Here is a 25577-nt window from a genome sequence, read left to right as displayed (position 1 = left end):
TTGCTTTTAAAGTTTGAGACAAGAGTTACTGCATTCAATCTATTTAGTTTATGCAGCTCTCCAAATAACCTTTTTTCTTTTGTTATTTGGCAAAGAACCATGATAGAAAATGTTTATATAGCATCTTATTATGGCATTTACACCTATTGTCTATTGTCTATAATTAGCAAATAATCTTGATATTGCAGTTTTGTTGTTTATTTCGCCAACAGGAAAATGTCACAGAAAATACTTGAGTGGCACTCAGTAGCTGTCAATCAATTAATTTGTTTTATCCATTGTCAGTTTTCAAATACCCAAAACCAAAGAAGATGCTATAAGTATGGTATAAAATAGGAATACTGAAAATACTTAAGTCAGGTAGTGTCAGTGGAGACAGAAATTGACTTAAGTTTTCAGGTTGATGCCTTAAGAATCAGTAATTAATTTCCAAGAAACTCATTGGAATTACTGGTTATTTCAGATTAGCTGCTAAATTAATTTCTGGTGTTTAATATTACAGCATATACTGCAGTAATCCTACTGTAAGGATACTAAAGTCTATCACTCATACACATAGAGAAAAAGACAATCCCACAGTCTTGTACTCTAATAATAAATTGTGTTTTCATAAAACAAGTACACATCAATAGAATTGTTGTCTACCCGCTTTTGTGTGCTGGTCAGTTGTATAATTTCTTTTTGAGAGCTCAGGAATGCACTTGATAGTACTTGACCACTGCCAGCCCTGATAAATTAACTCCATGTTAAGTATTTTTGTTTGGTTTAGTACATGATATTTCATTGCCATGCATTCTATTTTTAAATTATATCAGCTCAACTACCTTCACTTTTGCAAAACCAAAGAAATGAAAACTTATGGTACTGCCAGCAATGCAAGGGATCACCTGGCCCTCCAGGCCCAGCAGGATTACCAGGACTTCCAGGTCCAAGTGGTTTCCCTGGTTTAGATGGTAACCAAGGTCAACCAGGTTCTTCAGGCTTACCAGGCCCTCCAGGAATCCAAGGATTCATGGGTAAGTGAAAAAACTGTGTTGCATTTCTTTTAATATGCAGTTCATTATACACAGGCGTTACTTTTATGTTTCTTTGAGACACATTTAACAAAGTAAATCCCAATGTAGTATTTCAAGGTTGCTTCTATTTCTACAGAGGCAAATTCTAATTAAATTAAATCACTGAAGTCTGATGAGTTATATTATGAGTGGCTATATGCCTCTGATTGTGGTAACATTCTGCTCCTATAGGCTGAGCTAACTAACAGTGCAGCTAAATGGCTGAATATTTGAGGATATTGTGAAGGGCTGCAAGAGGAAAGCTTTGCAGCTCTTAGTCAATGATAGACACTTTGGTTATCTATCAGTCACCAACAGGATTGTCGCATACGATTCTGGGCTAAGTTTTGCGTATGAGCTAGATTTTGTATTTTCAGTTAGAATTTGAAAGGCAAGTAAATTTAACCTTTCGTACCCTGTCCTTGAACCTGTAGTACCTATAGTACTTGGTCATTGGGAACCTTGTAATTCTGGCTAACTACTGTACACATGCTCCCTGCAGCTGTCTGCCACATATGAAAATCTTTGAAAGTGACAGTGCATGTTGAAAGAGCACTTCACAGACCAAGTAGATTCCTGGGCTTCAGAAATGAAAACAGCATGCAAACTTTCTGGTTATCATGCAATTGAAAGGATACATAAAAAAGTAGCTCAGAATGTTTTCCAAGATTAAGGATTTCAACTGTATAGCTAGACTGGAAAAGTTGGGATTGTTCTCCTTGGAACAAAGGGCAGTTGATAACAATGCACAAACTCGGGTCTATAGTTTAGAAAGGATAATACAAAAAAAAGTTATTTCTAATGACTAAGTACTTTAGGTACTATACGTTCAAGGAGAAGCAGAGGGTGCAGGTCTTTGCAGTTAGTTCAAGTTTAATTGTCATTCAACCATACACATGAATACAACCAAACAAAATGGCTTCTCTTTGGGGTCAAGGTGCAAAACACAGTACCAACAGTCACACACAGCACAGGGCAAATATAGCACATGTAATTACATTACCAGTAAAACATACAGTCACTTAAAAAATGTTTATACCTATACCAAGAGTAATTAAAATCTGACACAATACCAAAAAGAAACAACCACACTATTCAAAATAAATTTGGTTTAATAGTTGAAAAAGAATAATTTGGAGGGTAAAGAGGAGAAACAAAAAGAAACTAGTAGAATTATTCTTGTAGGACATGGCATGAATTTGCCCATTTGTGTGCTTTGGAAATTCTATGATTATCCATAACTTTCATTTTCAATTGTAATATTCATTACTTAATTTGAGGTGATATACTGATCATTTTGTTTCAGGGGTGGTATTAGGAGCTACATCTTAAGTTTTCTCCACTTACAGTACATCATCAATTCTGATGTTGTCAACAATTACTGTTTTCAGGACCCCCCGGTCAGAAAGGTGAGAAAGGTGAGAGAGGAGTCGGAGATCCTGGACACCAAGGTCTACCAGGAATGCCAGGTACTGTACTATATTAATGGTATAATTCATTGCAATTTTTCAAAAAATTAGTTCACCATAACAGGTAAAAAAGCAGGACAAAAATTAATGCTAACTTCTCTATTAGAAGAATGAAATGTTACTCTATTACTCATGAAATGTAATGACCACTACTTGTTTTTGGATTTTGTTGAATTTCACTGATAAATAAACTTTTTTTTTAATTGAAATGCCATTATGGTTTATAATGCAGCCCTGAATTTGAAACAGTCGTCAAAATTATACTAAGCAGTACCTGGGTATTTAGAGCCTCAAATACTAACCAGTGTACCTAATTATTAATCATGATTAAAGGTCACCAAGGTAAAACATTAACTCTTTATTTCACCACAAATGCTTTATCCTGATGCTTATTTCTACCATTTCAATTTTTATTCCAAAGTTTCAGTATCTTTGTTATTTTGCTTTTGGATACTTGATCATTGCACTTACTGCTGAAAGTGGCCATGAGAAAAACACAAAGTGTGAGAGTTCTGCAAATGGCCAGCTTTCATCAAAGTATCAACCACACCCCAGGAAGATCTATCTTAATTCCTATCATGGACACTGAAGCTATCATCAGAAATTGAATTACAAACGGAAACTAGCAGACTCAACAAATTAGAAAATAAGTCTAATTACAGGCAATCTTGCATTATGAACATTCACACAATGGAAACTCTTCCTTATGGAATTCACAAAACAGTACCCAAAAATTTGAGGTACAGAATAAAATTCACTCTTGTGAAATTAATGTGCAGGAAATTAATGCAAAATGTGGGGAAAAAACAACATTTCATCAGTTTTTGCTTTTAGTCTCTCAGTTCTGTGGAGTTATAAGATTTATGTATGGCATGAACAGGCATTCAGAATACCATGCTACTGCACTCTTCGTCTGAGGCATTTTCTTTGATGGTTGCAGTGTGAGAAGCTGCAGTAGCCATGGCAAGTTCTTTAGAATAATCCTGCAACCTCTACTCCACTCCCACCTTCACCTTAACCCATTATTCCTCTAAATGCCTCTCACAACACTTTTTCATGATCCACAAATCCCATCCCTTTCCTTGCACATATGAGGAAGTTCCTTGCAGATGAAGAATGTGGCAGCACTGCATTCTGAGATGTGTGTCCAGATGTCCTCAGACTGGAGAGGGTGTAGCAAAGGAAGGCCTCAGGTGTCACTGTCAACCTAACTGTTACAATAAAATCATATCCAAGTCTCATTGCCCCTCTGTATGTAGTGAAATTTGTTGCTTCTTTTGTATGGATCTTGTCTGTCCCCCAAGACCAATGTTGGCTTCAATTGTTAACTAGTAGAGGTGAATCAATAAAAGCATTGGAAAAAGACATCCCATAGGTACACATCTCCTCTTTTAGCATAAAATTCAGTGGGAAAAGTAACTTCAAGGATGTAATGCTGAGGCTCTATAAGGCATTTGACAGACCACACTTTGACTATTGTGAACCTGATGTGATGGAATGAAAAGCTTAAGGAAAGAGGAGTATTTGATGACTCTGGACCTGTACCCATTAGAATTAGAAGAATGTGGGGGATCTCAATAAAACCTATCAAATATTGAGAGGTCTAGATGTAGTGGGTATTGAGAGGATGTTTCTGGAAGACAGACTTGAGTCAAGCACCAATACAGAGGTTGTGTACAAGAAGGGCTTGAGTCACCTCTACTTCCTGAGGAAACTGAAGTCCTTTAGAGTATGTAGGTTTCTCCTTCACATTCAAACAGTCTGCTGTCGCCAGTACAATCTTCTACGCAATGATGTGCTGGGGCAATGGCATCAATACGAGTGATGCCAACAGGCTCAATAAACTGATTAGAAAGGCTGGCTCTGTTAGAGGAGTCAAACTGGACACACTGGAGGCTGGTAGAACAAAGGACCCCATGGAAAATCTTGGTAATTCTGGACAATGTATCTCACCCTCTGCATGCCACCTTGGCTGAACAGAGGAGCACTTTTCATAATAGACTAAGACACCTGCACTGCTTCAAAGAGCGCTAAATGAGGTCATTCTCACCCTCAACCATCAGGCTTTAAAATGAGTCAATCTATAGATGGGGAAGTGATGCTCCCCCTCCTGTTAGACTGTTTGTGGTAACTTATTTTTTATTCTTTCTACTTTTCTTCTAATATTTATATCCATGCACTTGTAATGCTACTGTGTCATTGTAATTTCCTTTGGGATCTATGAGTTATCTATCTATCTAGTGGGGACATCTAGGACCAGAAAACATATTCTTAGAATAGAGGGGCATTCATTTGGAACAGAGATGAGGAGGAATTTCTTTAACCAGAGGGTGGTGAATCTTTGGAATCCTTTGCCAAAGATGGCTGTGGAGGCCAAGCCATTTAGTATATTTAAAATTCTTAAGTAGTAAGGCTGTCAAAATTTACAGGGAGAAAACAGGAGAATGGAGATGAGAAGGATAACAACTTAGCCATGAAGGAATGGTGGACTAAACTCAATCGACCAAATGGCCTAATTCTGCTCCTATGTCATTTGGTTTAATGGTCTTATGGATAGTACACAACCTCATCAAAATGCAGGACTGCCTATATTGTGATGGAGAGGAGAACAAAAGGGCAAGTCTGTAAGAGGATGGAAGGCCAGAGAAATCAAGTAACAATGGGTGATAATGCAACATGAAAAAGTGGTGAGAGGGATTACAAAATAAGTTTGGAAGAGCTGAAAATGCAAAATAATTGCCTGATATTATAAGAATGTATGTTGAAAATTAGAAATTAAAAATAACAAAAGTATTAATTTTCTGAAATTGTTAAACAGTGTTAAATGCAAAAGGTTGAAATATGCCCAGATAAAAGATTAAATCTGCTTCAAATTTGAGCTTAAAATCATAGTATAATTAAACAGAAGCAAAACTCTGCAGTTATTGTATAACTGTTCATACAACTTCTTCCTGATACACTTCTGCTCATCAAATTATTTTTCCACAGATTTCAACTGATAGTTTTAAATCTGTTTTAGTACAATTTTAATATTAGGAAGACAAACTGACAAATATTCTTGGAATTTTTTTAAGAATATAGACCAAAAACAGGAAATTTAAATATATAATACATTCTGGACTCTGGCTTAAATTGACAAATTTTGATTGTGCAGAATGAGTGTCCCAAATCTTTGTACAGAGATTGTCAATTTAAATTGCAACTAAATGTTCACTGAATCAGTAAATACAAGTGTATATTATTTTCTATAGATTGTACAGTTGGGCATTAGAAATTCTGACACATTTGTCACTGCAACTAGATGATTAACAAGGTGAATTCAATTTATGCAGGACTTTTCCTCTAGCTGATGTTCCTCACATTCAGGGATAAATATTTTTTTCCCTTTAATCAAACATGCCTAGTGCATAAATAATATTACAGTTGTATAGGCTTTCTCCATTTGGTTACATTACCCACTTGAGAATTTTAATGGTCAAGGTCTCCAGTTTTCTTTATTTTTCAGCAGTAAAGATGTTCTTGTGATCTTTCTTGACTTACTTGTATCTCATTATGACAGCAGGGAAAATAAAATTCTCGTGCAAGGGGAATATAAAAGCTGTATATAAAAGCAACAACTCAATATAATGAGCAAACACGAGGAAATCAGCAGATGCTGGAAATTCGAACAACACATACAAAATGCTGGTGGAACACAGCAGGCCAGGCAGCATTTATAGGGAGAAGTACTGTTGACGTTTCGGGCGAGATGTCGACAGCACTTCTCCCTATAGATGCCGCCTGTCCTGTTGTGTTCCACCAGCATTTTGTGAGTGTAACTCAATATAATATCAGAAATCAGACCCAAATTAGTTGGAAAAGAGACAAAATAATAAAATAAAGTAAGCAATATAACTATTTCTAGTTTACACAAGAACAACAGAAAACAGTCCATCTTCACAAATTGTCACTTCTGTTGTACAGGATGAGCTGAAAGAAGGAAAATGTATTTTGGTGATCATTGTTATCACTGTTCTTAATATGGTGGGAAGAACAGAACATAGAAAATCTATAGCCTATTACAGGCCCTTTGACTCACAATGTTGTGCCAACTATGTAACCTACTCTAGAAGCTGCCTAGAATTTTCCCTACCACATAGCCTTCTATTTTTTTAAGCTCCATGTACCTATCTAAGAGTCTCTTAAAAGACCCTGTTGTATCCACCTCTACCACCTTGGCTGCTGGAAGTGCATTCCACACACCCACCACACTGTGTGAAAAACTTACCTCTGACATCTCCCTTGTATCTACTTCCAAGCCCCTTAAAACTATGCTAAAGACTTTCTGCATTGCAAATTATGGATTAAATGTAGGACTTTAAGGTAAAGGAGCAAAATGAGTTCATTTGCATATCTTCCCACTCATCTCCAATCTCGTGCCTTCTCCCCATATCTCTTCATGCCATGACTAATCAAGAATATAATTGACCTCTGCCTTAAGTATACCCAATGACTTGTCCTCCACAGCTACCTGTGGCAACGAATTCCACAGATTCATCACTCTCTGGCTAAAGAAACTCCTCCTTGTCTTCAACCTAAATGGATGTCCCTCTATTCTGAGGCTGTGTCCTCTGGTCTTAAACACTCCACCATAGGAAATGTCCTCTCCACATTCACTCTATCAAGGCCTTTCAACATTCGATAGGTTTCAATTAGGTCATCCCTCATTCTACTGAATTCCAGTAAGTAGTATCCCAAAGCCATTAAACACTCCTCATATGATAAGCCTTTCAATCGCCAGAATCATTTTCATTAACCTCCTTTGCACCATCTCCAATGTTAGCACATCCTTTCTTAGATAAGGGGCCCAAAACTGCTCACAATATTCCAAGTGAGTGCTTTATAAAACCTTGACATTACATCCTTGCTTTTATATTCTAGTCTGCCCTTTAGGGAGTCCTGCACAAGGATTCTGAAGTCCCTTTGCACCTCAGACGTTTGAATTTTCTCCCCAGCTAGAAAAAGGTCTAAGCTTTTATTTATTCTATCAAAGTGCATAACCAAATACTTCCCAACACTAAATTTCATGTGCAATTTCTTTGCCCATTCTCCTAATCTGACTAAGTCCTTTTATAGCCTCCAAGTGCCCAGAGTCTTCATCCTTAACAATCAACTCCAACATCTTCTCCATTACTGAGGTTAGACTAACTTTCCTATAGTTTCTTTTCTTCTGCCTCCTTCCCTTTTTGAAAGGAGCGGAGTTACATTTGCAATTTTCCAGTCCTCCAGAACCATGCCAGGATGAAATGATTTTTGAAAGATCACTACTAATTCCTCCACATTCTCTTCAGCTACCTTTTTCAGAACCCTGAGGTGTAGCTCATTTTGTCCAGGTGACTTAGCTACCTTCAGACCATTTAGTTTCCCAAGAACCTTTTCCCTGGTATTGACAACTCACACAATTCTGCCCTCTGACCTCCCACATACTGCTAGTGTCTTTCGCTGTGAAGGCTGATGCAAAATAGTTCATTCACTATTTCCTTGGGCCCCACTACTACCTCTCCAGCATAATTTTCCAGTTGTCCAATATCTATTCTTGCCTCTCTTTTATGTTTCATTGGTTTTTAAAACCTTCCCAATCCTCTAACTTCCCACTAATTTCTGCTCTATTATATACCTTCTCTTAGACTTTTATTGTGGCTTCACTTCTCTTGACAGCCAAGGTTGCACCATCCTGCCTTTAGAATACTTCTTTAGGATGTAAGACCATAAGATATAGGAGCAGAGTAGGGCCATTGAGCCCATTGAATCTTCTCTGCCATTTCATCATGGCTGATCAAATTTTCCTCTCAACCTCAATCTCCTGCCTTCTCCCTGTATCCCTTCATGACCTGACCAATCAAGAATCTAACAACCTCTACCTTAAATATACAAACGCTTGGCCTACTGAGCTGCCTGTGGCAAAGAATTCCATAGATTCACCACTCTCTGGCTAAAGAAATTCCTCATCCTTTCCATTCTAAAAGGACACCCCTCTATTCTGAGGCTGTGACCTCTGGTCTTAGACCATAGGAAACATCCTCTTCACATCCACTCTATCAAGGCCTTTCACCATGCATTAGGTTTCAATGTGGTTACCCGCTTCCTCTTCAGAATGCTAGTGAATACGGGCCCAGAGTCATCAAACTTTCTCCATATGGCAAGCTATTCAATCCTGGAATCATTTTTATGAACCTCCTTTGAAGACTCTCCAGTTTCAGTACATCTTTTCTAAGATAAGGGGCCCAAAACTGCTCAAAATATTCCAAGTGAGGTCTTATCCATGTTTTATAAAGCCTCAACATTACATCCTTGTTTTTATGTTCCAGTCCCCTTGAAATGAATGCTAACATGGCATTTGTCTTCCTCAACCTGCAAATTAACCTTTAGCGAATCCTACACAAAAACTCCAGTCCCTTAGTGCCTCAGGTTTTTGTATTTTCTCTCCATTTAGAAAATAGTCTACCCTTGCATTTCTCTACCAAAGTGCATGACCATACACTTCCCAACACTATATTCCATCTGCCATGTCTTCGCCTATCCTGTCTAAATCCTTCTGCAGCCTCTTTACTTCATTCAAAACTACCTGCCACTCCAGATATCTTCATATCATCCACAAACTTTGCAACAAAGCCTTCAATTCTATCATCCAAATCATTGACATATAAGATAAAGACCCTGTCCCAACACAGACCCCTGTGGAACACCACAAGTTACCAGCAGCCAACCAGAAAGGTTCCCTTTATTCCCACTCTTTGCCCCTTGCCAATCATGCACTGATTTATCCATTCTAGAATCTTTCCTGTAATACCATATGGGCATGCAGCTTGTTAAGCAGCCTCATGTATGACACCTTGTCAAGATCTTCTGAAAATCCAAGTGCACAACATTAACAGATTCCCTTTTGTCTATCCTGCTTGTAATTTCTTGTAAGATTTCCCCTTGAATATGGCCTATTTTATCATGTGCCTCCAAGTAGTACACTGAAACGTCATCCTCAATAATCGTCTCCAACATCTTTCCAACTACTGAGGTCAGACTAACTGGCCTATAGTTTCCTTTCTTCTGCCCCTCCCCCTTCTTGAACAGTGGAATAACTTATGTAATTTTCCAGTCATCTCAAACCGTTCCAGAATCTAGTGATTCCTGAAAAATCATTACTAATGCATCCGGCCCCCTCTTTCAAAACACTGGGGTGTACACTGTCTGGTCCAGGTGACTTATCTACTTCAGACTTACAGTTTCCTATGAACCTTCTTCTTAGCTATGGTAACTTCACACACTTCATGACCCCTGGCACCAAGAACATCCACCACACTTCCACAGTGAAGACTGATGCAAAATACTTATTCAGTTTGTCTCGCATTTTGTTGTCCTCCATTACTACCTCTCCAGCATCATTTTCCAGCGTTCCAATATCCACTCTTGTCTCTCTTTTACACTTTATGTATCTGAAGAAACATCTGGTATCCTCTTCAATATTATTGGTTAGCTTACTTTCATATCCCACCTTTACCTTAATGACTTTTTAGTTGCCTTCTATTGGTTTTAAAAGCTTCCCAATCCTCTAACATGCAACCAATTTTTGCTCTATTATGTGCTCTTTCTTTGCTTTTATGTTGGTTTTGACTTCTCTTATTAGCCACGGTGGTGTCATCTTTCCTTTAGAATACTTCTTCCTATTTGGGATGTTTATATCCTGTGCCTTCCAAACTGCTTACAGAAATTCCAGCCGTTGCTGCTCTGCCATCATCCCTGCCAGCCTTCTTGTCCAATCAATTCTGGCCAACTCCTCTCTCATGCCTCTGTAATTCCCTTTACTTTACTGTATTACTGATACATCTGACTTCAGCTTCTCCATCTCAGATTTCAGGGTGAATTCACTTATATTATGATCAGTTTCCCCTAAGGGTTCTTTTACCTTAAGCTCTCTAATCAAATCTGGTTCATTGCACAACACCCATTCCAGAGTAGCTGATTCCCTAGTGGGCTCAACCACAAACTGCTCTGAAAAGCCATCTCTTAGACATTCTAGAAATCCCCCCCCCCCCCAAACCAACCTGATTTTCCCAATCTACCTGCATATTGAAGTCCTCCATGACTATAGTAACATTGTCCTTTGGGCATGCATTTTCTAAAATCCATTGTAATTTTTTGGGCAGATCCTTACTACTGTTTGGGAGTCTGGATATGACTCCCATCAGGGTCTTTTTACCCTTGCAACTCCTTAGCTTTATCCACAATGATTCAACATCTTCGACCTTATGTCACTTCTTTCTAATGATTTGGTTTCATTTTTTACCAACAGAGCAATACCATCTCCTTTGTCTTCTGTCTTTCGATACGATATGTATTCTTGGACATTAACATAGAAATATAGAAAACCTACAGCACAATATAGGCCCTTCAGCCCACAAAACTGTACAGAACATGTCCTTACTTTAGAAATTACCTAGGGTTACCCATAGCCCTAGCTTTCTGAGCTCCATATATCTGTCCAGGAGTCTCTTTAAAAAAAACCCTATCATATCCACCTCTACCACCGCCACTAGCAGCCCATTCCACACACTCACCACTCTCTTCATTAAAAAAAAACTTACCCCTGACATCTCCTCTGTACCTACTTCTAAGCACCTTAAAATTGTGCCCTCTCATACTAGCCATTGCAGCGTTGGGAAAAAGCCATTGACTATCCACACGATCAATGCCTCTCACCATCTTATACACCTCTATCAGGTCACTTCTCATCCTCCGTCGCTCCAAGGAAAAAAGTCCGAGTTCACTCAACCTATTCTCATAAGGCATATTCCCCAGTCTAGTCAACATCCTTGTAAATCTCCTCTGCACCCTTTCTATTGTTTCCACATTTCCTAATACTGAGGCGACCAGAAGTGAGCACAGTACTCGAAGTGGGATCTGCCCAGGGTCCTATAGAGCTACAACATTATCTCTCAGCTCCTAAACTCAGTCCCACGATTGATGAAGGCCAATGCACCATATACTTTCTTAACTATAGAATCAATCTGCGCAACAGCTTTGAGTGTCCTGTGGACTTGGACCCCAAGATCCTCCACACTGCCAAGAGTCTTACCATTAATACTATACTTTGTCATCATATTTGACCTACCAAAATGAACCATCTGACATGTATCTGGGTTGAACTCCATCCACCACTTCTCAGCCCAGTTTTGTATCCTATCAATGTCCCACTGTAACCTCTGACAGCCTTCCACACTATCCACAACACCTCCAACCTTTGTCATCAGCAAATTTACTAACCCATCCCTCCGCTTCCTCATCCAAGTCATTTATAAAAATCACAAAATGTAGGGGTCCCAGAACAGAACCCTGATGCACACCACTGGTGACTGACTTCCATGCAGAACATAACCCATCTACAATCACTCTTTGCTTTCTGGATCCACAAACCAGTATTGGATCTACAAATCAAGGTCCTCTTGGATCCCATGCCTCCTTACTTTCTCAATAAGTCTTGCATGGGATATTTTGTCAAATGCCTTGCTGAAATCCATATACACTACATCTACAGCTCTACCTTCATCAATATGTTTAGTCACATTCTCAAAAAATCCAATCAGGTTCGTAAGGCTCAACCTGCCTTTCACAAAGCCATGCTGACTATTCCTAATCATATTATGCCTCTTCAAATGTTTTTTAAATCTTGCTTCTCAGGATCTTCTCCATCAACTTACCAACCACTAAAGTAAGACTCATTGGTCTATCATTTCCTGGGCTATCTCTACTCCCATTCTTGAATATGGGAACAACATCCACAACCCTGCAATCCTCTAGAACCTCTCCCATCCCCATTGATGATGCAAAGATTATCACCAGAGGCTCAGCAATCCTCTCCCTCGCCTCCCCACAGTAGACTGCGGTACGTCTCATCTGGTCTCAGTGACTTATCCAATTTGATCCTTTCCAAAAGCTCCAGCACATTCTCTTAATATCTATATGCTCAAGCTTTTCAGTCCGCTGTAGGTCATCCCTACAATCACCAAGATCCTTTTCCATAGTGAATACTGAAGTACTCATTAAGTACCTCTGCTGTCTCCTCCGGTTCCATACATACTTATCCACTGTCACACTTGATTGGTCCTGTTCTCTCATGTCTTATCCTCTTGCTCTTCACATACTTGTAAAATGCCTTGGGGTTTTCCTTAATCCTGTCTGCCAAGGCCCTCTCATGGCCCCTTCTGGCTCTCCTAATTTCATTCTTAAGTTCCTTCCTGCTAGCCTTATAATTTTCTGGATCTCTATCATTACAAGTTTTTTGAACCTTTAGTAAGGTCTTTCCTTCTTGACTAGATTTACAACAGCCTTTGTACACCATAGTCCCTGCACCTTACCATGTTTTCCCTGTCTCATTGGAATGTACCTATGCAAATATCCCTGAACATTTGCCACATTTCTTCCATACATTTCCCTGAGAACATCTGTTCCCAATTTATGCTTCCAAATTCTTACCTGATAGCTTCATTATTCCCCTTACTCCAAATAAACTCTTTCCTAACTTGTCTGTTCCCATCCCCCTCCAATGCTCTGGTAAAGGAGATAGAATTGCGATCACTATCTCCAAAATGCTCTCTTATTGAGAGATCTGACACCAGACCAGGTTCATTTCCCAATACCAGATCAAGTACAGCCTCCCCTCTTGTAGGCTTATCTACATATTGTGTCAAGAAACCTCCTTGAACGCACCTAACAAACTCCACCCCATTTAAACCCCTCACTCTAGGGACATGCTAATCAATATTTGGGGAATTAAAATCTCCCACCACAACAACCATGTTATTATTATGCCTTTCTGGAATCTGTCTCCCTATCTGCTCCTCAATGTCCCTGTTACTATTGGGTGGTCTATAAAGAAAAGATTCAGTAGAGTTATTGACCCCTTCCTGTTCCTAACTTCCACCCACAGAGACACTATAGAAAATCCCTCCACGTCTTCCTCCTTTTCTACAGCTGTGGCACTATCTCTAATCAACAGTGCCACACCCCCACCTCTTGCCTCCCTTCCTGTCCTTTCTGAAACATCTAAAGCCTGGCACTCGAAGTAACCATTCCTGCCCCTGAGCCTTCCAAGTCTCTGTAATGGCCACAACATCATAGCTCCAAGTGCTGATCCACGCTCTAAGCTCATCCTCTTTGTGCATAATATTCCTTGCATTAAAATAGACACACCTCAAGCCATCAGTCTGAGCACGTCCCTTCTCTATTACCTGCCAATCTTCCCTCTCGCACTGTCTCCAAGCTTTCTCTATTTGTGAGTCAACCGCCTCTTCCTCCGTCTCTTCAGTTTGGTTCCCAACCCCCTAGCAATCCAAGTTTAAACTCTCCCCAGTTAAGCTCCCAGCTATAATCTTCTTTCAGCCATGATTCAGTGATGCCTACAACATCATACCTGGCAATTTGCAACTGTGCTGCAAGTTAATCTACCTTATTACATATGCTGCGTGCATCCAAATATAACACCTTCAGTCCTGTATTCATCCTTTTCGATTTTATCCAACTTTAACATTGCAGCTCTTCCTGTTGACTGCAGTTTTGCCTTATCAACAGCCTCTCCTCACTACACATGGGCTCTGTTTGTAAACCGGCTACCTCATCTTCAGCACTTATCCGCCTTTCCTACGATACTTCTTGCATTGAAATATAGGCAGTGCAGGACACTAGTGGCACCATACTCAAACTTTCAATTCCTAACTTTGTCTAAGGTCTTACCAACATCTGCCTCCATTACCTCTCCACTAACTGTTCTTGCACTCTAGTTCCCATTCCCCTGCAACACTAGTTTAAACCCCACTGTACAGCATTAACAAACCTTCCCACTATGATAATCTTCCTCCTGTTCAGGTGCAAACTGTCTTTCTGTATAGGTACCGCCTTCCCTCCTACACCAGTCTTTAGCAAAATGTATATATCCTGAGCCTTTTGAATTGTTCCCAGAAATTCCATCCATTACTGCTCTTTTGTCATCCCTGCTAGTGTTCCTTTCGAATCAGTTTTGGCCAGCTCCTTGTCATCAGTTTCTGTAATTCCCTTTACTCCACTGTAATACTGATACCTGTACATCTGACTTTAGCTGGTCTTTCTCAAATTGCAGAGTGAACTCTATCATGTTATGATCACTGGTACCTGAATATTCCTTTACCTTAAACTCCCTAATCAATTCCAGTTCATTGCACAACACCCATTCAGAATAGCTGATCCCCTAGTGCAGGGATCAGCAACCTTTACCACTGAAAGAGCCACTTGGACCCGTTTCCCACAGAAAAGAAAACACTGGGAGCCGCAAAACCCGTTTGACATTTAAAATGAAATAACACTGCATACAACGTTTTGTTTTGCCTTTATGCTATGTATAAACAAGCTATAATGTGTTGCATTTATGAAATTGATGAACTCCTGCAGAGAAAACGAAATTACATTTCTGCATGCAACAAAAACATTTTGACCTCTGAAAAAAAGACGTTGGGTTGAAGGTTACTTTTAAGTAAAATACTCAACGTCTATTTGAGTCCTTCTTGTATTTATGAAAAACGCCAAACTTAAATTTGCCGCCAGCAGCAAACCAAAAATAACGTCAGCCAGCTGTCAACCTGAAAAATAAAAGGACTATTTCACTGAACAATGAAAACATATGAATATACACAAAATAATAGGCAATTAAAATATTTATCATCCTTGTTCAGGTTGACTCACACCTGACAATGCAGTCGTATTCAGTAGGGATGGATCGATGCTTAGGGGAGTGACCAGGAAGGATAATGTGTTTTTTTCCTCTCTGAACTCACAGAAGCGTTTCCCAAACGATGTTTGCATTGCGATGTTTGCAGAATGTAAATACTCTGAATTTATCATGTCGTGACCTTTTTTGAACTCTCTCAAATTGGGGAAGTGAGACAATGTGCCTTTCTGTAAATCTCTGGCAAGCAACGTCAACTTGCGCTCGAATGCCAAAACATCCTCCAACATGTGCAGGGCTGTACGTCCTTACCCCGTTGAAGAGCTGTGTTCAGCGTGTTCAGGTGCGCTGTCATGTCTACCATGAAGTGTAGCTTTTCCAGCCACTCTGGCTGTTCCAGCTCAGGAAAGGTGAGCCCTTTGCTGCCCAGGAAAGTTTTCACTTCTTCCAGACACGCGACAAAGCGTTTCAGCACCTCCCCTCTGGACAGCCAGCGATAAAAACACGTTGTAGCGATGTGCTACACGCAGTCAGTAAACTGCAGTCAAAGATAGCTTTATTCGAACTAAACAGCCTTGCTTTTAAGCCTCCCTCAACCCGCCCCCCCATGGGCGCGGATGCTGCAAAAGACACGTACTCACAAACCCCCGTAGGCTATCTCCCTTAGCCTGAACGCTGGCTAATTGTGAGCCGGTTCGGATGTGTCAGGAAATGGGTCGCCACAAAGTCTTATTTAGATTGTACAAGATCACCATAATCTTCAAATTTAGATTTACATTTCAAAAACTAACAAACTAACATAAAATACATTTTAATTAAATACTGACCATGTAGCGGTGTGCTACACGCAGCGCTAAAATTACGACACGGAGTCGGTAACTGCAGTCGAAGGAAAAAACTTTATTCGAAATCTTCAGCCTCACTTTTAAGCCTCCCTCAACCTGCCCCCCATGGCGCAGAGGCTCCAAAGCTCTGTGCTCGCAAACCCCCGTAGGCTATCTAATTGTGAGTCGGTTCGGATGTGCCAGGAAAAGGGTCGCTACAACCAATTATTTCCCAAAGCAACAGGGAGCCGCAGCACAGACGTAAAAGAGCCACATGTGGCTCTGGAGCCGCGGGTTGCCGACCCCCGCCCTAGTGGGATCAAACATGAGCTGCTCTAAAAAAGCCATCTATTAGGCATCCTAGAAATTCACCCTTTTGGGATCCAAATCTACTTGCATATTGAAATCCCCCATGACTATTATAACATTACCCTTTTGACATGCATTTTCTATCTCCCTTTGTAATTTGTTGACCATATCTTTACTACTGTTTGGGAATCTGTTTATAACTCCCATCATGGTCTTTTCACCCTTGCAATTTCTTATCTTTTCCCACAATGATTCTACATCTTCTGATCCTATGTCACCTCTTTCTAATGATTTGATTTCATTGTTTACCAATAGCCAGCCATCCCCCTCTGCCTACCTGCCTGTCCTTTTGATACAATGTATATATTTGGACATTAAGCCCCCATTTATAATCTTCTTTCAGCCATGATTCAGTGATACCAACAATGTCATTCTGTAAATGTGCTACCTTATTCCCTATACTGCATATATTTAAATATAACACTGTCAGTGCTGTATTTACTTTTATCAATTTTGTCCTCCTTTTACTTTGCAACTTATCCCATTGACTGCAATTTTGCCCTATCATCAGCCTCTCCTTACTAGCAGTCTCACTACACACTGCCTTTGTTTGTAAACCAACTGCCCCATCCTCAGCACTATCACTCTGATTCCCATCCCCCTGCCAAATTAGTTTAAACCCTTCCGAACAACTCTAGCTAACCTGCCCACGAGGATATTGGTTCCCCTTGGGTTCAGGTATAACCCGTCCCTTTTGTATAGGTCATACCTTCCCCAAAAAGGATTGTAGTGGTCCATAAATCTGAAACCCTGCCTCCTGTACCAGATCCTCAACCATACATTAATCTGCCAAACCATCCTATCCTTGCCTTCACTTGTGCATGGCACAGGCAGCAATCCAGAGATTACCTCCCTGGAGGTCCTGTTTTTCAGCTTTCTACCTTAATCCGTAAAGTCTCTCTTCAGAACCTCCTTACCTTTCCTACCTATGTCAATGATGCCAATATGTACCAAGACTTCTGGATGCCCCCTCTCCCCCTTTAGAATGCTGTGGACCCAATCTGAGACATTCTTGACACTGACACCTGGGAGGCAACGTAACATCCGAGTGTCTCTATCACACCCTCAGAACCTAGTCTCTATTCCTCTGTCTATGAAATCTCCTATCACTACTACAGTCCTCTTCACCTCTGTTCTCTTCTGAGCCACAGCACCAGCTTCAGTGCTAGAGACCCAGTCACTGTGGCTCCCCTTGGTAGGTCATCCCCCTCAACAGTATCCAAACTAATATACTTATTATTGAGGGGAACAGCCACTGGGGTACTCTGCACTGGCTGCCTATTTCCCTTCTCTCTCCTGATAGTCACCCTGCCTCCTGCAACCTAGGGGTGACTACCTCCCTCTAGCTCCTATCTTTAATTTCCTCAGTATCCCATATGAGCCAAAGGTCATTGAGCTGCAGCTCCAGTTCCTTAACATATTTTCTGAGGAATTGTAGTTCAGTGCATCTGGTGCAGATGTGGTTATCTGGGAGGCTACATGTCTCCCAGAATTGCCACTTCTCATACACAGAACAGAACACTTCCACTGGAGCCATTTACACTGTACCAACTATACCCAAATAGACTAGGAATGAAGAATAAAGAAGAAAAAGCAACTTACTCAATACCTACTTCTGCCAAGACTGATCTCACTGAAGCCTAATGACCCACTCTCACACCGGTCTACTCACAACAATGGCTGCTCCGCTTGCCATTGTCTTATTTTTATTCGCCCTTTCTAATGAATCTTGCTCACTGACTAGATGCAGCCAAATCTGAAAAACTGCTGTGAAACACTGCCTTTTCAATCTTGAATACAAACCTAAGTGAAAACATGGCTCTTTTCTCTAGCTCCCACTCAATGGTTGGACTTAGTTAAATCCAAAATAAAATTGCAGTCAATATTGTTATTGGTTTATAGGCCATTTGAGAGGGTAGTTAAGAATAAACTTATGGGTCCTATATAGACTACACTAGTTAAGGGTGCTAATAAACCCATTAGGTTTATAACACAACTTGGTTATTTTTTTATCAGACTAAGCTTTATAATTCCAGATCAATAACCCCATTATAATGACCATAATTTCCCCATTGTTAAATGTCACTATTTAATATTATATATTTATCGAAAAGAGAAAAAAAAACTTGCATTTATACTGAGCTTTTCACGATTCTGACCCTTTCCAAAGCCAGTAAAATACTTTTGAAATGCATTCAATGTATGAAATCTGGCAATCAGTTTTTGTATGAAAAGCTTTCACATACAGCAACAAGATTGTGTTCAGACCATTTCTTTACCATTATATAATTTAACAATGTAAATCCAAGAATGAAAACATAGTAACAAAAATTATATTGTAATTGTCTTTAATTATCTTTCTAATCAGGGCCTATAGGCTTGCCAGGAATTAGTAAAGAAGGCTACCCAGGAATACCAGGTTCACCTGGAAAAGATGGAGCTCCTGGAAAAATAGGCAGGTCTGGACCTCCTGGTCCTCCTGGAACATGCCAGCCATTTCTATGTCATCAAGCATTTGGAAGAGATCCATTCAGAAAAGGACCAAACTATTGAAGCTTTATTGACATCTAGTAGTACAAACTAATTTTATAATTGTAAGTTTATAAAAGTAAGTTTATAATTGATCTTACTCAAAATTGTATGTATCATTGAAATGTCTGAAAAGTAGTCTCAGGAAGATTTACACCAGAAACTATATATTATCAATCATCTTTTCATACTGTTGCCAAAATGAGAAGAGTATCAACAGCATACAAGAAATCATTAACTACTTTGTTGTTAGTCTTCATGCTAGTCTTCTGTTTCATTTACATTATTTGTATTTGTTGTTTAATGCAATGTCAGAGATGGAGAAGTCAGAAATTGTAGCATACGTTATTGAGCTTTGTTAGCAGTTACGATAACTTTGATAAAATCATTATCAATCCCTCAATGCTATGTGCTGCTTTTTATATTTGGGCAACTTGAATCTGATATGGCCACCTCCTTTATGATGTCAAAAATTGTAAAGATGTTCCAAGAAAAATGTACTCAAAATGTAATTTTCCAAAGACATGTTCTCTTATTTTAATGAAACTGTTCTCATTGCAGTTTATCAGTAATTTTAAAGCCAAAAGGGAAAACTAGTTCATAAATACTTAGCCAACCATGCTTTATTAAAATATTGTACAGTATGTACAGTACTGGTTATCTTTTACACAACATCAGCTTGATTTCTGAACAGTAAATATTAGTCTATAATTTAAATAAATTAAGACTTATTTATCTTAAAATATGCCTACCTATCATACATTTCTGTAGCAGTTCTCACTGGCTAATAATTCTTTGTTAATATGGTTTGGAAATTAAACTATGTTCAATTCAAGGTCCGTCTCTTTTTAAAAAAATTTGGAGGCATCGACTATCAAAAATTTTTCAACTCGCATGAATTGATATTTTGCACAATATTTTCATTGTCAATGTTCATAATAAGACCTAGATATCACTGCATCCTTGCTTTAAAGTAATTCTGGAAATAAAAAGCAAGCATCAGTAAAACCATAAGTGTCTTTGTTCATATTCCTGTAGTAAAATCTGCATTTATTGTTCATCATTAGTTGCCCTGAAAACATGGTTTAGGGGTGTTTTCAATGCAGTGGTTATGATGTAGGTCTATGGTTTTCTAGGCCAGTGGGAAATTGATAGAGATACAAGTTCAAGTTTAATTATCATTCAACTATACGTGAATATAGCCAAACAAGACAGCATTCCTCCAAGGCCAAGATGCAATACACATTGCCAACAGCATACAGCACAAATAGCACATACAGTTACAATTTCAAAAAAACATACAGTCACAAATCAAAAATAATACAGTCCAAGTCCCTGAGTGGCATAACTGTAGGTTTATCATATGTTGCCCTGGTCGAGCAAATACTGGGGAGCAGCACCAACAGGAAGGGTCTACCCCCAACCCAGTATGGATTCCAGCACTCAGTGGCTCTCCCACACTGCAACAGCATCTCCTCTCCTGGTCAGCTGCAACTGGCAACCGCACGGCATAGGCCTAATCTTTGCCTCAACTGAAGCAGCATAATTCCTCCACTGTCAGTCTTGCCAATGAACAGACTTACAATATTCTATGTTACCAATGTCCAAAAGGGTCTTGCGATCCCAATAAAAACGCCCAAGATAATCACTCACTCTGTTTGTTGGACTGCACACCTTCTCAGCACAACAGTACGCAGCAATTCCAGGCAACAACACAACAATGTTATGCTCAATCGCTATCAAGCAACTTGCTGATCAGATAGTCCTGCAGTATTTGATGTTCTGAGTGTCCATCAGTGACTTGCAATCATAAAAAAAAGACGTACTGTGATTGGACTGGAGTGGCCGCTGCATCCAAGTGCTCCGCCATGTGGAAGCCACTAGCAGTGTGCCAGAGGTCTGTGGGTGTCAGGGAACAGGAGTGAGTGCCACTGCTATTACAAAGGAAAAACTGCTGGGCAAACTTGAAGATCTTAAGGTGAATAAGTCACCTGAGCCACATGAACTACATCGTAAAGTCCTGAGAGAGGTTACTGAAGAGATAATGGATGCATCGGTCATGATCTTTCAAGAATCACTTGATTCTGGCATGGTCCTAGAGGATTGGAAGATTGCAAATGTCACTCCTCTCTTTTAAGAAAGGAGGAAGGCAAAAGAAAGAAAATTATAGGCCTATTAACCTAACCTTAGTGGTTGGGAAAGTGTCGGAATCTATTATTAAGAATGAGGTTTCTGGGTACTTGGAGACTAATGATAAAATAAGTCAAAGTCAGCATGGTTTCTGTAAAGGGAAATCTTGCCTAACAAATCAGAGTCCTTGGAGGAAGTAGCAAGCAGGGTGGACAAAGGAGAGGTGGTGAATGTAATTTACTTGGATATTCAGAAAGCATTTGATAAGATGCCATACTTGAGGCTGCTTAACAAGATAAAATCCTATGATGTTACAGGAAAGATTCTGGCATGGATAGAGGAATGGCTAACAGGCAGGAAGCAGCGAATGGGGATAAGGGAACCTGTTTCTGGTTGGCTGCGGTGACTAGTGGTGTTCCTCAGGGACCGCTATTTTTCACATTGTTTGTCAATTACTTAGATAATGGAATTGATGACTCTGTGCCTAAGTTTGCGGAAATCACTAAGATAGGTGGAGGGGTATGTAGTGCTGAGGAAGCAATGCGATTGCAGCAGCAGCAGTAATGCAAATTGGAAGAATGGGAAACAAAGTGGTAGATGCTGAGAAATATACAATAATGCATTTTTGTAAAAGGATCAAAGGTCTTGAAAATCTTGAGCATATAGACATTAAGAAAAAGGTTGTGCTGGAGCTTTTGGAAAGCATCACGTTGGATAGGTCTCCTGGACTGGATGTGATGTACCCCAGGCTAATGTGGGAGGTAAGGGAGGAGATTGCTGAGCCTCTGGTGATGATCTTTGCATCATCAATGGGGATGGGAGATCTTCTGGAGAATTGGAGGGTTGCGGATGTTGTTCCCTTATTCACAAAAGGGAGTAGAGATAGCCCAGGAAATTATAGACCAGTGAGTCTTACTTCAGTGATTGGTAAGTTGATGGAAAAGATCTTGAGAGGCAGGATTTATGAACATTTTGGAGGGCATAATATGATTAGGATTAATCAACATAGTTTTGTCAAAGACAGGTTGTGCTTTACAAGCCTGACTGAATTTTCTGAGGATGTGACTAAATACATTGATAAAGATAGAGCAGTAGATGTAGTGTATATGGATTTCAGCAAGGCATTTGTTAAGTTATCCCATGGAAGGTTTATTGAGAAAGTAAGGAAGCATGGGATCCAAGGGGACATTGCTTTGTGGATGCAGAACTAGCTTGCCCACGGAAGACAGAGTGGTTGTAGATGGGTCATATTCTGCATGGAGGTTGGTCACCAGTGGAGTGCCTCAGGGATCTGTTCTGGGTCCCCTTCTCTTCGTGATTTTTATAAATGACCTGGATGAGGAAGTGGAGGAATGGGTTAGTAAATTTGAGGATGACTCAAAGGTTGGGGGTGTTATGGATAGTGCAGAGGGCTGTCAGAAGTTACAGTGGGACATTGATAGGATGCAAAACTGAGCTGGGAAGTGGCAGATGTGGCAGATGGAGTTCAACCCAGATAAGTGTGAGGAGGTTCATTTTTGTAGGTCAAACGTGATAGCAGAATATAGTATTAATGGTAAGACTTGGCAGTGTGGAAGATCAGAGGGATCTTGCGGTCCGAGTCCATAGGACACTCAAAGCAGCTACGCAGATTGACTGTGTTGTTAAGAAGGCATACGGTGCATTGGCTTTCATCAATCATGGGATTGAGTTTAAGAGCCGAGAGGTAATGTTACAGCTTTATAGGACCCTGGTCGGACCCCATTTGAAGTACTGTGCTCAGTTCTGGTCACCTCACTACAGGAAGGATGTGGAAACTATAGAAAGGGTGCAGAGGAGATTTACAAGGATGTTCCCTGGATTGGAGAGCATGCTTTATGAGAATAGGCTGAGTGAACTTGGCCTTCTCTCCTTGGAGTGGCGGAGGACAAGAGGTGACCTGATAGAGGTGTATCAGATGATGAGAGGCATTGATTGTGTAGATAATCAGAGGCTTTTTCCCAGGGTTGAAATGGCTAGCATGAGAGGGCACAGTTTTAAGGTGCTTGGAAGTAGGTACGGAGGAGATGTCAGGGATAGGTTTTTTACGAAGAGAGTGGTGAGTACATGGAATGGGCTGCTGGCGACAGTGGTGGAGGCGGATACGATAGGGTCTTTTAAGAGACTCCTGGACAAGTACATGGAGCTTGGAAATATAGAGGGCTATGGTAACCTTTCAACCTGCTGCTTATCAAGAATTGATCTAACACTGCCTTATAATATGCAGAATCTACTTCTATGGCCTTTTGAAGAAGAGAGTTTAAAACATCTACAACTTTCTGTGAGAAAAGGAAGAGCTTCACCTAGAGTGCTTGTAGCAGTTTAGTAAAGGACCTCTGCTTTGTGGATGTTTGGTGGACACATTAATGGAAAATTCCATATACTGCAGGGAAGTGCAAATATCTAGCAGTAAACATTAAGATGAAGATAAAGATTTCTTAGTAGCATTACTTTAGATATAATTGTTACTTTTACATTTGCTGGACAACATATTCTCAAATTTGCACCTTCATTGCAATGTGCATATTACATTCTCAGCGCAGAAGTAAACATGATTCATACTGATTTAATGGTAATAGAACAACAATTAATGTGACAGAAGTACACAACAATTGCCAAGCACAATTCTTGAAAAACTGCAAAGTGCTATAAATGTATTTTAAGAAAAAGGCTCAGGAGTGACTGATGTACTATGCATGGTAAATGTGAGAAACATCTACATTCAGTTCAGAATACTGGAAAGTATTGAATTGTGTTAAAATTGGAGTAGTAGATCAGTTTTAAAAAGTTTATTCAAAAATACAGGTTGAATGTATTGGTAATGACATAAAACAAATAATTGACTGCCCATCATGCATACTGTCTAATGGTCTTTTGTACTAACTTCAATGGACAATGGACAATTGATCCACCATCTTCTGTTTTATATCATCACCAACGCCATTACATCATTTCCTCCCAAAAAAATTCTGCCTTGTAATTTATAGCAACAAACAATTGTAAAGAGTTCAGTAATGTACATTAAGTATTTTTAATATTTGGTTGACTTAGAAACAGTTTTTTGATCACTACTCCATATTCGTATTCAACTCTAATATGGTTCCTATGAGGCAAGGTGCCTGTAAGACCATAAGACCAGAAGGTATAGGAGCAGAATTAGGTCATTCAGCCCATTGAGTCTTCTCCACCATTTCATCATGGCTGATCCTGGATCCCACTCAACCCCATACACCCACCTTCTCACCATATCTCTTGATGCCCTGACTGATCAGGAAACTATCATCTTCCGCCTTATATATACCCACAGACTTGGCCTCTACTGCAGTCTGTGGCAGGGCATTCCACAGATTTACTACTCTAGCTTAAAAATATTCCTCCTTACCCCAGTTCTAAAAGGTCACCTCTCAATGGTCATCCCTACAATCACCAAGATCCTTTTCTGTAGTGAATACTAAAGCAAAGTATTCATTAAGAACCTCTACTATTTCCTCTGGTTCCATACACACTTTTCCACTGTCACACTTGATTGGTCCTATTCTCTCACATCTTATCCTCTTGCTCTTCACATACTCGTAGAATGCCTTGGGGGTTTCTCTAAATCCTGCTTGCCAAGGCCTTCTCGTGGCCCCTTCTAGCTTGCCTAATTTCATTCTTAAGCTCCTTCCTGCTAGCCTTATAATCTTCTGGATCTTGATCATTACACTGTACCTAGTTTTTTGAACCTTTCGTAAGCTTTTCTTTTCTTCTTGACTAGACTTTCAACAGCCTTTGTACACCATGGTTCTTGTACCCTACCATCCTTTCTTATGATTTTGCTAAACTAGGATGAAGCTTCAGTGATTTGCATGCCATGGGCAGAGTCATTTGTTCTTTTACCTCACCTGAATTTATACCTCCCAAGTAATAAGTAACCCTCCCTTCTTCCTACATTATTTTTGGGTGTGTTGCTCTGGATTTCCAGCATCTGCAGATTTTCTCTTGTTCTCTTCTCTTGATAGATGAGGTCTTTATGATCTTATCTATCGTGACACCACTTTCATGGACCTGTATTCCCAGATCCCTTTGTTCTATCTCACTCCTCAGTGCCCTGCCCCTCACGGTGTAAGACCTACCCTGGTTGGTCCTTCCAAGGTGCAACACCTCACACTTGTCTGCATTAAATTCCATCTGCCATTTTTCAGTCCATTTTTCCGGCTGATCCTTCTGCAAGCTCTGATAGTCTTCCTTGTTCTCCACTACATCCCCACTCTTGGTGTCATCCACAATTTCAGTTAACCACTTTATCATCCAGATCATTGATATAGATGGCAAACAACAATGGAGCCAGCATCAATCCCTATGGCACTCCGCTAGTCACAGGTCTCCTGTCAGAGAGACAACCATCGACTACTACTCTCTAGCTTCTAGACAAAGCCAATGTCTAATCCAATTTACCATCTCATCTTGAATGCTAAGC

General features: G+C 39.9%; 1 protein-coding gene across 1 annotated transcript in view; it reads left to right on the top strand.

Annotated features, from left to right (window-relative positions):
- The window catches only part of col21a1 (collagen, type XXI, alpha 1), a 192301-nt gene extending 172383 nt beyond the window's left edge, over positions 1-19918 (top strand). Inside the window, exons 27-29 of the mRNA XM_059983461.1 lie at positions 816-1016; positions 2447-2524; positions 18813-19918. Of these exons, the coding sequence (XP_059839444.1) occupies positions 816-1016; positions 2447-2524; positions 18813-18997 (464 nt within the window). The 3' untranslated portion in view covers positions 18998-19918. The remainder of the gene's footprint in view (positions 1-815; positions 1017-2446; positions 2525-18812) is intronic.
- Positions 19919-25577: the final 5659 nt, after the last annotated feature.

The sequence above is a fragment of the Hypanus sabinus genome, chromosome 10, assembly GCF_030144855.1.
Source record: "Hypanus sabinus isolate sHypSab1 chromosome 10, sHypSab1.hap1, whole genome shotgun sequence".
Taxonomy (NCBI): domain Eukaryota; kingdom Metazoa; phylum Chordata; class Chondrichthyes; order Myliobatiformes; family Dasyatidae; genus Hypanus; species Hypanus sabinus.
This window is presented reverse-complemented; position numbering and strand designations above follow the sequence as displayed.